Genomic DNA, 13,844 nt, shown 5'->3' on the forward strand with positions numbered 1-13,844 from the left:
CAAATTGATAGTATTATCTACTTATATATATCAACTTACCAGATGTCTGCTGGAAATACAACACAGAAGAGAAGAAACAGTCTAAGAGTTTGCTGGAGTATAAGACAACTTCATGACACAGCTGATCAGTGAGCCAAGTAGGGAAGACACCCCACTGGGCCTGTTGCTTGCGAACAGAGAAGGACTCCTGGGTAATGTGACAGCTGGAGGTCGCCTTGAGTATAGAGATCACAAAATCACTGAGTTTTCTATTCTTGGAGAAGTAAAGTGAATGGTCTGTTGGAAAAGGACCTAGGGGTGTTTGTTGACAGCTGGCTGAACATGAGTCAACAGTGTGCCCAGGTAGCCAAGAAGGCCAACAGCATCCTGGCTTGTATCCAGAATAGTATGGCCAGCAGGACTAGGGAAGTGTACTTGTACTCAGTGCTGATGAGGCCACACCTCTAATACTGCATTCAGTTTTAGGCCCCTCATTACAAGAAAGACAATGAGGTAGTTTTTAACCTGGAGAAGAGGAGCCTCAGGGAGACCTTATTGCTCTCTGCAACTACCTGAAAGGAGGTTGTAGCATGGAGGGTGTTGGTCTCTTGTCCCAAGTAGCAGGATGAGAGGAAATGGCCTCAAGTTGCACCAGGGGAGGTTTAGATTGGATATTAGGAAAAAGGTTGCCAAGCACTGGAACAGGCTGCCCAGGGAAACAGCTGAGTCACCATCCCTGGGAGTGTTTAAAAATCTACAGATGAGGTTCTGAGGGACATGGTTTAATGCCAGAGTTGAGTTAATGGTTAGACTCTATGATCTTGAGAGTCTCTTCCAACCAAAATGATTCTGTGATTCTATTCTATGAATCTATTGATATACCTCTTTGTGTTGTCAACAGTTCACCACATCACTAATAGCACATGTAGCCTGAAGCAAGAAAATATATTTTGTTTTTAATCTCTGCTGAGTTAATCTGGGTTACTACACATCCATGGGTGATCCGTTCAGAAAACAAGAATGTAGAAACAGTCTTGCAAACCAAAACAGAAGAACCACGAAAGCTTTTCTTAAGTATTCATTTGCATAACATATTTCTTTCGCATTTTCACTGCCTCTAAAAATATGCTACAGTATTTGTATTGCATAATTGATATCAGTCATCAGTTATGCCATATTTATTTTACCACCAATTACCTTTAGACAGAAATCTTAAGTTTTGCTTATTTTGAAATAGAATCTTCAACAATAAGTTCCATGAAGATTGTTTTCTATTACTGATCTTGCACAGCAAAATTCAAAGAGGACATGAAAGGGTATATCAGCTGCCAGTCATTAGATTTAATAGTGAAGCGATTTCTAATATCACCTCTAAATTGCTTAATTTTTGCAAGTGATTCTAGTCATTAGGATTATTGTCATCTTATATGCTGAACTATTTGTTGTTTGACTTGGTAAAGTAAGCACTGACATACCAATCACACCTTGTGGGTGCAAGTTGCTGGCCACTAGTCTGATGCATCTACTGTGGTACACGTCAATGTGACTCACAGCTAAAACGGCTAAAATATTGCAACCGACATCTTCTGATGACCTTAACTTCACCGGTGTTGAAAACACTTTCAGAACTTTAAGAAGCAATTAGCAATATTTACATTGGTGATTTACATTTGACAAATGCCAGATTTCACTCTTTGTGAAAATGACTCATGACAAATAAATGTTACAGATGTTAAAACTTGCTGAAAAGTGCATTTGAAAAACGGAAATCTGATATTAAAAATTGAAGAGTTTTCTGCTATCGGTAACTAAATGGAATTTTTTTCCCTATTTAGTAGCAAGCTTAGAAGATCCCTCTCTTTTCTTCTCACACTGGTAAGAACTTTCATAAAGAATTGCAGAATTATCAGTAAACTGAAGAACAGGAAGGTCTGAGATGTTAAAAACCTTGAAGAGATAGAGAACGGGCTGCTAAAACACACTATTTTGGCATGATACAATCATCATCATTTTCTCAAAAGCAGATCCAGCGTCCCGAGTGGTTTAAAAAGAAAGAAACAGTTATCCTTGATGAAGAATAAACTCCAATCATCCTCTCTTCTCCCCATTCCTCAGCAATGGTATCCCTGTGTTGAAGGTTTTGTAGACTGCAAATACAACATGCGCTGTTGTATAAATAACAAATAACATTGTTTTATTTCACCACATCTGAGCTTTTGGAAGTTTGTGTATTTAATTCAACAGCCTCCTGAAAACATTTCTCCTTATCCTGTTCATTCAACCTGTTTACTGGTTTCACGGAAGCTCTTCAAAGCTCTTTGTAAAAAGCAAGATTTTTCATTGTCTAAAATAAAAATCCAAGAAATCTCACCAGATGAAAAGCTGACAAGGCTTTGCTAGTTTGTAGCACAGCTATTTCAACAATTGTTGCAGAACAAAGTGATGGCCTTGCATTTGTAAGCAAAAGGGTCTGCAGGTCTTCACAGAATTTATAAAGGCCAGTGTCCTTAATACATCATTAAAATTCAGAAGTCATACTCAGAATAATTCATTAAAAATTCAGTGTTCATGAATGTTTTTCACTAACTTTCTGCATCATGTAAGGTGGCCACAGCAGACACAGATTTATGAGCACATTGCCATAACTTTGCACTAAAAGAGAGAAATAATATTAGAAATGAGTGTCCAAAACCATATAGCCTATTCAGCCCCGCTTCTGGAATTATCAAATACATATTCCATTTTCACAGCCATGAATTGTATAAGATGTCCTTCCTTCTCCTATGTGGTAAAGGATAAATATTATAACTGCATTAAGTAACCATACTTCAGCCTTGGCATATATCAGAAGGAAAGCAATTATGCAGTAATGGGGTATTCTTGTGTGATGTGGGATCCTGGTCTCTGAATTCAAATGAATTCACGTTCATCAGGATGTATGCTTATCTACACAATGTAAAACAAACCTAATATATTTCATATGAAAGTAATGGAGATTCACCTGAACTTGAGTTCCTTTTAAAGATTGCTCCAATATAGTCTCATTCAAGGAAAAGCTGTGCCTTTGCATTAACTTCACAGAGACCTTGTGGCTAGAACAGGAGACCCAAACAGCAGGTTAAAATACACATTTTCAACACAGCTCGGCATCTCGCAATCTGGTGAAACTTTAGAAATTGTAAGGTTCTTTTATTTCCAATTTTTTAAGTAATGGATGGCAAACATTATTTCTGCAATGAAAAATTGCTATTGTCAGCTACCAGCATGACAGCAACACAACTGCTCAAATATGACATTCTTTTCTATTGTTTTACTTGCTCATGCCTAACCAATTTCTAAGCTGCTTTTCTTTGCTTTTGAAAAGAAAGGCTTAAGTCACAAAAGGAAAATAATAGGTTCTTGGGGGTAATTGTTACCAGTCTAGTTTTGCCACTGCTGTCTTGACCTCTAGGAGTTTTAGAAGGATTTTTTAACACAGAGGTATCATAAGTTTTTATATACTAAGACAATGAAAGAAAAACACAGGTAGAAAGGATGAAATATCAGTATTATCTACATTTCACTGAGAGCTTAAAAAAAAAAAAGCAAACAAAAAAATCCCCACAGCAACCATATCTGTATGGGAAACCCAAAGAAGACCATCCTACTAAGGAAGAAAAAGGAAATGCTAGCATCTACCACAGCAATCCTTGTTTTTCTATAATGCACCAACCACTTACTGGTAAATAAATTACACTGACATGTGGGCACATAAAGTGCAGGTTTCTTTAACCTTCCTTCATAGAGACACTAAGCTGAGAAAGAATATTCTACAAAATTTGGACTGACAAATCTGGGAGGAGTTAAAGCAGGTTAAATAAGGAATTTTGGCTCCTTTCCCCAGTAGATCTTTGGGGAAAAAAGGGAATTACTCTTAAGACACAGACAGAATATTACACAAAAACACTGCAGAAGATAACCTGGAGACCAGACAACAGTGCAGTGAGCTTTTGTTGTGCAAACACAACTGTGATTTGCAGCACTCTATCATAACTTTGTCCAAGGTAAAGCATAACCAATGTCTAGTCTGCCTACCGGTATATAAATCCTGACATAAATACAGACACACACACACCCCTATGTTGCACAACTGAGGATGAGTGGGAGTCCCTTTAATCAGTACTGTTCTGGATCTAAAATCACATCTGTGCTGGCCGCTCAAAGGTCCAGCTCCAGGCAGGCCCAGTTTGTCTTTCATGTGACAAAATCATATGCAAAAATCCAGAACTGGGACTTTCCTGATAATGTTGAAAAGAATGAGTCAAAAATGTTTGCTTTCTAATTGTGAGACACATTACTGTGGAAAAGAATTAGCTCACACAAACCAGCGCCTCACTTTAGCTGCAAAACAAACTCAGTGGTTTGTCTGAGATTTTCACAGTACATGCCTCTTCTACAGATGTTTTGATATTAACAGCTGGATATAATCACCAATCAGCAGCTAAATCAGACTTCCTGCAGCAGTCAATGGGGAAGACCAAAAAAAACTTACACAATCAACCTAGAAAATGACTCATTTTGGAGGGCTCTTACACACTCAGCCAAGCAGAGGTTATTAGCACCAAGCTTTAAAAACAGGGGGCATACAATTTCATCTTGGATTGCATATTTCTTCCACAATTTGTTTTCCCTTTGATCTTAATGTCATCTGGCTCTCTTTTCTTTATTATTTTACTGGCTTTTTGAAAACTAGGCACTTTTATGATTAGCTTAGTTTAGTTGAGCCAATTGTAACAGGCAAACTCTCACTGACTTTAAAATTGAGCAACAGCTTTAGAAGTAGTTTTCCAGAAGATTACATCAAATTTGGCTCTACTCATACACATCTTCTTTCCTTAATTCTTTTTTCAAATCTTCAACATCTGTACAGAACACAATTGGACTCCATCATGTTTCAATGGGACTGAAGACTCTTGCTTCTGTTTATAGAATTCATTTTTGATGAAAGCGTTCTGGGAAAACTACACTGAGGCTGTACAGAAAATAAAACTGTTGTTCAGCATGAGGACAGACCTTGGATCATGCTCACAACAAAGCAGGGAATTCCACACAGTACACAAATCTTTGCAATCAATCAGCTTCAGAGATACACTTAAAGAAAAGTATTGCCCTCTCCTATCCTGCTAAGGGCTCAAATTTAAAACTTCAGAAAAATGAGAATTGTAACATTTTCTAGGTGCCATAAACCACTGCTAGAGAACCACTGCCTCACAGTAAGTTAGGGGCTCTCTGGGCCATGAAGAGGCTTGATGAGGAAACTGGAGGAAGAAGTCTCTTACAATCAATTCTTTTTCCAAAACAGAAAAGCCAGACAGACCTCACTTGTGTTACATGCACCACTTTGCTAGGACTCTTTTCCAAAACACAAACTTCTATTTCACACTCAGCCTTTCGATCTACAGCTACTCCTTGGCTGGCAAACACAGAATAACAGACTGCCTTACACTGAAACAGATGACACTTGACCAGATGAAAGATAACAATCAAATTCTACATTTCAGTCCAACAGCAAATAAACGCTACCAAGGCTGGTCTGTCCCCTCAGAAAATTTTTAGAGGACTCAAACACTGGAAATTACATATCACCACTATCTTTTGGATTATCAACTGTTATTTCATTTATTTAGTTGCAGTTGCAAAATATTAAGAATATAATACAGAAATATAATGTTATGTAACGCAAAAATATATAATATGTATGTTATTAAAAATATCTATAAAATAACAGAAATAGTACACATTAATAATAAAAAACTTCCTGTGATTCCCAGTATTCTGTCAAACAAAAATTATATTTGCTTTTGTTAACTCCCCATAGCTTTCACCCAGACTTCAGTCTTTGCTTGTTCATTTGCCATATATCATAGTTTCCTGTCATTTAAACCACCGAGTCACATTTTCACCTTCAGGGCTCCCTGTGAACAGCCTAAAAGCAAAACTGTGAACAGCTGATCCCCTCCTCTTTTGTCAATGAATGTCTCCAGCTGTTTTTTGAAGTTTTTACCTTTGTGGCAAGGTGTTTCTGGTTGTCCTTCGTATTCCACTATCTAAGCAAGAACCACTGAAACCCACCACATCTAAATGACTTAAAATATTTTTAAATGTCACTTAGATCCCTCATAATATTTAAGCTTTCAAATACCTTTGAACAATCTGACCCAGAGTATTTGTATCCTAATTTCTGTATGAATCTTCACAGGAAAATGTGAAAACTAACATGTAAACTTTCTCCTGATAGCGCTTCTGTAAAACTTTAACCGAAATTTTACAGGTTTTATGTGATCATTATACATTTCCAGCAATATCAAGATCAGCTGTGGAGCCTAAAACTCTTATACTGGTTTCCAGTACCAGCTGCCACACAAGTCTCTCTAAAGTCAGTTAAAAGTCTGCTTTTGAAGAACACAAGTTTGTTAATAATAAAGACATAAGTAATGGAGCTGTCAGAAAATCTTACCATATAATTAAGTTACAGCATATTGAAGTCACTGAAATCTCTCTCACAACTGTTTGACAAAACAGTGAAGCAATGCAGATAAGTGCTATTTGCAGTCCCATAACCAAGGGCAGCCATTTGTAACTGAAAAGTGCCATGCAGAAATTACTGTTTGAAGAAAGAGCTTTCTTCATAAAAAACTCTCAGTTTTAACTCACTACCTGATTCAAGTTGACTAATTTTTACTGCTGAAGGCTAGATGCAAAATCATGGTAAACTAATACCACCAGGTTTAAACAGCTGAATTTCAAGGGACCATGGCTAGAAATACCTTGTTTTCATTAATTTGTCAGAATACTCCAAATAAAGAAATGTGTCAGTCCCATCTGTCAGGGTTCCTCCAATGAGCTGGAAAAATTTAGCCTATATACTTCTTATATAAAGCACGATGTCAAACCACAATGTCTGTTCTCAAAAGAGTAAAATTCTTAATGTGCTGTTTCTTCAGTGCCACGAACCCCTAAGTTAAGGTTGTAATCAGACTGTTAATGCTTGATTAACACTTGATTGAAGAAATTCATTCCAAAACAAATTTCAGCCTCTACTCTCTCCTAAGCTAGACCCTGAAATATAAGTGTACATTATGTAACAATGGGAAAGATTTTTCTTTTGGAAGAGGCCAGAATTGTTCTTCTGGTACTGCACATGAGGAAAAATGAACAAAGCCTCAGACTGACCAGTTTCTTCAGACAAAAAAATATCCATTGATAGGCAGGAATTTTCTTGAACAGGGAATGAAAATGACACCACATGAGAAGCTCAATTGGAAAGAATAAAAGCAAGGTAGATCCTTAATTCTAATTGAAAATCAGGAGAACTCTGAGACTGCAATTAGCTTCAAACCTTGGAAAAACCTTGCACCAAAATATTTAAACTCTTAAAGAATGCGGCCTGCTTCTTCACCTGCATTAATAAAGGCACAATTTAATATTTTGACTCTTGTAGATACCTTTCTCTGCTGTAAGTGGTCCTATTACTTGAGGACACTTATCAATATGAACAAGATATGAACAAAGAACTCTGGTATGTGACTGCAATATGATTGTAAAGAAGATCAAATGGAGCAAAATTACAGGTCTTCCTTCAAAGAAACAAAGTAACTTAGTGATCATCCCCCTGTATGTGGTGCTGGTGAGGCCACACCTCAAATACTGTGTTCAGTTTTGGGCCCCTCACTACATGAAAGACATTGAGGTGCTGGAGCAAGTTCAGAGAAGGGCAACAAAGCTGGTGAGGGATCTGGAACACAAGTCTGATGAGGAGCATCTGAAAGAACTCTGGTTGTATGGAGAAAAGGAGACTGATGGTTCTCTACAACTACCTGAAAGGAGGTTGCAGCATGGAGGGTGTTGGTCTCTTCTATCTAGTAGTAAGTGATAGGAGAGGAAATGGCCTCAGGTTCCCTCAAGGCGGGGTTTAGATTGGGTATTATGAAAAATTTCTCCATGGAAAGGGTTGTCAAGCACTCGAACAGACTGTCTAGGGAAGTGGTTGAGTCACCATTCCTGGACATGTTTAAAAGATGGTGTAGTGACAGTGTTAGGTTAACAGTTGGTCTCAATGATCTAGAGGGTCTCTTCCAACCAAAATGATTCTACGATTCTATGAACTTATACCTAGATGAGTTTCAAAATTAAAATTATTGCCCCATAATGGACAGAAATTTGTTAAATAAATTTAGCAACACCTGCATTGCAAGGATGTTCTTTTCCTTTGTATACACACATTTCTTTGTCAGACTTGAATGCAATTTCTGCAAGCTTGATAAGAAGGGCTTACCTCCTATTGCTTTTACTCATGGTTGGAGAGTTGCATGAGCACATCTTTCTTTCCTGTGCCATGAGTGTTAAGGATCTACCTTTTAAAAGGTTGCAAGGTTGTAAAGTCATCTAGGGTGTGCAAATAAAAGTGTTAAGAAGAAATAGCCTCTCAGATGTTAATATGCTGTCAGATTATGAAATATTATCAACAAGCAGGGCATGTCAACATACGTGTCAGCAGCAAGAGAAACATGGGGAACTGCTGCAACACAGCACAGCAGTCCAACATTTCATTATCTATTGTGCATATTGGTGACCAGCAAGTTAAAATCTTGCATAAGGTGACTGCCAAATCTTGCATCACCTGAGGCGACAACAAATAGGACACAAGACCAACAATCATATGAGACAAGAAAATGCTGTGACAAGTCTGGTGACAGCTAGCTTGTGGCTACCCTGCCTCAGGAGCAGCCCCCAAAACAGCACCAGTGCACTTTCAAATCCAGGAAGATGTTCTGCTTCATGCAGAGCTAATTCACTTGAGTCTCAGTTTCTGAAGTGCTGAACACCTGCAGTTTCCTCTGATTTCAGTTGGTGTAGAGGGTACTTGGTGCTTCCGAAAACCAACCATTATGCATGAGCAGACGTGCTCTGAAGAAGCAGATGCTCCACAAAGCTGACAAGGCCACTCTGCTCCTCCAGAGCAGAGTTTGAAGTGTACAGCTTTATAGAGAGATGTTTAAATACCTCCAGCAACCACAGAACAGGAACAGAAATAAAATAATAACGCTACCCTCACTACTGTCAGTCTTGCTGTATTTTAGACATCCAGACAAAACAGGTGGTGCTCACTTGCTCCATGTTATCTGGCAGGCAAAGAAACAAACTGCAGCAGTTTCAATAGCACAAATCATTTTACATTTGGACAGGAACTGTTTCACACAAAAGATGGATTTCTGAAACAGTGTAAGAGGAAATGTTCCTGTTATCTTACTGAAAAAAGGAAATCAGAGGAGGGAAGTGCATTGCTTCCACCAGAGAAAACAGAATAGTGGGATTCTAAAAGCACATCGCTTTAGTGGTTTCACACACACAGAGGAAAGAAAAGATTCAAGTAACATTTGCGTAAAGTGGACAGAAATATCAGTTAGATATAAACACAACTGTCTGAGGTAAAAACAACAGCATATAGTATTGATTAGTCCATTGCTTAGTTTTCATTGAAGTGCTCTATTTTGTGCACTCTTTAAGAGTGCACTCTCTGTCCCCATATTGCAGGGACTTAAGAGCTACAGCTTAGCCCTCTGCATCTGGCAACAACACACAGGAGGATTTCAGTTTACCTGGAACACAAATGTTTTGCATGCATTAGGGATATATTAGGGATGTAGGTATTATGGTATTCTTTATATATTAGGTGATCCTTTTTTTAAAGGACAAACACCACTATAACGTGAGAACTATCAAAACCAAAACTAACTCTTACATGATAAATTCTGTCAGGTTGCACCATTTTTTAGAGTCCACTTTCTTCATCATGTCTTCAAAGAACTTTCCACAGGCAGGCAACTTTTCTAACATGAGAGATTCATTGCAGACATTAGTCCGTTGACATGCACCTAGGTAAAAATCAGAAAGCACCTTAAATCTCAAACACTGAAACACAAGAAGCATGAACAGACAACTCACAAACTCCTTCACATGATTCTGCTTGCCACCTACATTGTTTCAAATCTAACATTCAACTTTCTAAACAATTTTGTAGGTAAAATATACCTTTACATAAATCTATTAAAAACATAACTTAGTATCAAATACTATAGGTTACCATATACAGCAGGGACTGTATACAGTCCGTATTACATTCGGCCCTTTGAAGGCAACCACGAGGCTGATGTGGCCCCCAGTGAAAATGAGTTTGACACCCCTGATATACAGCATCGTCTTTTAGACCTAGCATAAAGAAACCTACCTAGTCACTTTTCTAATCTTCCGTCTTCTGTTCATACTAACCTACTACTGCCCATTTGCATTTATAGTTAAAAGGTAACTGGAATTACTGATCATATACTTTGGTGTAGAAAACCTTTCTCAAGCCTATATAGATGTGTCCCATTGAACTAACCATATGACTGTAAATGAACAGGGATGTTGGAAATATTTGTACATCTAACCAGCTCAAGGGCTCAAAATCCCACAGTCAAAATTAAGCTTTCTTTAATATATATTAGAGAAATTATCTACCACTATGTGATGCTGATGTTACAAGGATACAGCTACTTGCAAAGAAAAGAGTGAACCTTGACTTGAGCAAGCCTCTATCTTTTGCAGTCTATAATGGCAAGTCCACAATATTTAGAGTCAAAGGTTTTTCTCATCCAGCCCATGCCTGCATTGGAACACAAAGATAGTACTTTGATACTTTTTATGAAATTAAAATTCTGAAAAAAAAAAATCTATTCAGACTAACTAAAGCACTTGATTTTGATAAGGCTGAAACACTTTGTTTTGATTAAGTTGTTAAATATGTCTTTATAATTGCCACTATTTTGATTGCTCTTCTATATACAAAATGCATACATTTTGTAGAACATTAAAATTACCTACAGGTATATGTATGTCAATATACTTAATAAAAATGCCTAAATTATATCAATCAGAAAAAAAAAAAAAAGTGATTTCTTCTTTTTACATCACCACAAACCTGAGAAAAGCATTTACCTGAACAAAACTGCAACCTCAACAAACCATTCAGGACATGTCAGGCAACCCTCCTGAGAGCTCTGGAGGAACAGCCAAAAAGAATGGACCACTTTGTCCTTTTTTAATCATAGAAAAAAGAAATCTAAGCAGAATCAGCTCTTACAGCTTTTTACTTCTTCATTTTCATTCACACCCTATTTACACCACGGAGAGGAGGTATTTCTTTTCCTTCTATTAGCTACTTTGAGAGAAGGATCCCATCACTGTTAAAAGAGACAGCAGTTCTAATTTTACATGGTGACAGCCAAAGACGCTGCCAGGTGAAGTCAGGTGTGCAAGCCTTCTCTTTAAGAGAGGTCAGGTGCAGCCCTCACTCTCAACAGGACTCTGTTCCTCACTGTTTAGTCCAAAAAACTTAGGGCAAGATGAACGGTTTCAGGCTTCATGTCATGACCCAGCCATCAATTAGAAACTTGAACACCTCCATTCGAAATGGGGCATGTGATTGTAAAACAGGCTCAAGTGCACCTTAAGTGTCTCCCCTACAAAGGAGATGGCCCCTCTGGGGCCCAGGCAGGAGTGTCTTGCAATTTAACCGCAGTTTTTGCAGCTGACTCTTTAGTTGGGCAAGTCAATGACTTAGTGATGCCATGTGTCAAACAGGAGACAGTCATCACATCTGACCAAAGAAACACTTTGCTTTCACGTACTTTCCAACAGCAGCAGGCCCGTAACTGAAAGGCCTACACCACACCTGAGACCCCAAGCCTACTATTTCACAGGACTGCAAACCTCTCCAGGTGTATGGCTGACTCACTGGGACCTGACCCTATCTCCTTCATCACACCTGATTGTCAGAGCTCTCAGAGCTCAAACTAAGCCTCTATCCATGTCACACACCAAAAAAAAAAAATTTAAAAAAAAATCACAATGACAATTAATCACCATTAACAGAAATTATAAAGTTATGAAACAAGGACAGTGGAATTTCATCCTTGGGAAGTTAACATGATAGCACGGACCTTGCTTATTCAAGCATCCCCACCAATTCATCTGGCAGCAGCAGCAGTTATACTTCCCACAGCTAGATCTGCAGATGAACACTAAAGCTGGGCAGAATTTAAAACCAGATATGAAAATTTCATAGCTGACAACTTAAATCCTACACTGATACTTCGACAAATGTTAGGCAAAGCTGCTTCCCTGGCAGAATATTCTCCATTATATCATATGCATTGACAAATTATTCCAGCTCCTTCTCAATGGGGTGTTTAAATGGATTTTCCATGGCCTTGATATTTTTGGTTGGTTCTCTTTAGAGATTCAGTGTGTTGCAGGGTTATAGAAAAAGCTCTGACAGAATCATTCAACAGGAATAATCTGATGACACAGGACTTTCTATCTAAATCCCCAGCCAAAGGGGTTCAAAATTATGAAACATACTCCAATTTTACCATCCTTACACAACACTACAACGCTCTGCTCATAAAGCCAATGGACAAGACAAGTTGTAAAAAATGCATGTCAGCTAGTTAATTGAAACGACATAGGATGAAAGGGCTTCTCAAACAGCTGCCATTAACAAAACAGAAATGTAAGTTTGAATTTTAGAAGTAAAGCTCACCTGTGAATCCAAGCGTCATAACACCATTAACTAGGGGTGGGGGAAAAAGAGAGATGAGTTAGATATCTCCATATTATTATATAAGAGAACTAGTACAGATACAAGTAAACTTGAGCATAACTTAGGTTTCAACAAAATATTCAAAATGTTCATTCAAACATTAGTTTCAGTTTTATTAAAGTGTGTGTCAAGAATGGCAAAATGAACATTTAGAGAACATTATCTTTTTATATTCATTTTTATCTGTCCTTTTAATGGCTGAGTCATGCAGACTTGTTATGGGTCTGTCCACACCACTCTTTCCTGTAGTTTCCAACATTAGGGATTAGGGACAGGGTTATTTTTACTTTTAGCTCCTTGAGGGTGAAAAAGTCGGAGAAGATAATGAATTCATTCAAAATGTAGGTGAACTGCACATCCTAAGAAAAAAAAAAATCTTTTTGCTAGTAAAATTAAGCAAGCACAGAATTAGAAATAAGTGTACTCTGTTCATTTAGAAATTTAATACTGTGTTTCATGATCTCCACCTTTTGCACAATGAAGTCATACATTCCAAAAAATATTATGTTCAAAATCCAAAAGTTTCTCAAGCAGACATTACACTAACACAGGTATTTCAGAAAAGCATCTAAATGGAAACAGACTATTCCAGAAGGAGTCTTCTGATCAATGACTTGCAGTACATCCAGATGGATTAGATTAACAGAAGCCCACTGTGTTCCCACAGCTCCAGCCACACTTAGGATTTTGCAGATATAGCTAAGAGAGATATGGCTTAAATTATTTTTATGTCCCACTGAAAAAAAAAAAATGCTGACAAATCTGTATAGTCTTCATCTTGCATTAGAAACAAAATGAGTAATTTCACACAGATGGCTGCCTCCTGCTCCTTCTTTATACCCTACACATCACTCCAGTAACATGAATCAAGATATATGTAGCAGAATATCAGTCCCAATCATCTGGATCTAGACTGTGGTGTTCACTGAGATATGCCAAGCTCTCAACTGACTTAACTGCAAATTGTTGTGTACATACATCTGAAGAATTTAGATCCTTCTAAGGAACATATTTTTGTCTTCCAGACAAGCATTAATCTCTTAGTTACTAATGAGTCAGAATGTACTGAAACTGTGAAGGGCAGAAATCTGTTGCATCTAGACTCAGCCAAAACTCCACTACAGTCTCTGATGGCTGTATCTCTTTCACAAATAAAGCATTTATCTTTCCAAGCCATTAGCTT

The 13,844-nt window shown here is 37.8% G+C and overlaps 1 protein-coding gene across 5 annotated transcripts in view; it reads right to left on the bottom strand.

Annotated features, from left to right (window-relative positions):
- RAMP3 (receptor activity modifying protein 3) overlaps positions 1 to 13,844 on the bottom strand; it is a 65,371-nt gene that overhangs the window by 19,853 nt on the left and 31,674 nt on the right. For all 5 annotated transcript variants that reach the window (XM_071804695.1, XM_065832983.2, XM_065832984.2 and 2 more), the window contains 2 exons: positions 12,602 to 12,631; positions 9,761 to 9,893 (listed from right to left, as the gene is read on the bottom strand). In XM_071804695.1, coding sequence (XP_071660796.1) covers positions 9,761 to 9,893; positions 12,602 to 12,631 — 163 coding nt within the window. The remainder of the gene's footprint in view (positions 1 to 9,760; positions 9,894 to 12,601; positions 12,632 to 13,844) is intronic.

Source organism: Patagioenas fasciata, chromosome 2 (genome assembly GCF_037038585.1).
Source record: "Patagioenas fasciata isolate bPatFas1 chromosome 2, bPatFas1.hap1, whole genome shotgun sequence".
Taxonomy (NCBI): domain Eukaryota; kingdom Metazoa; phylum Chordata; class Aves; order Columbiformes; family Columbidae; genus Patagioenas; species Patagioenas fasciata.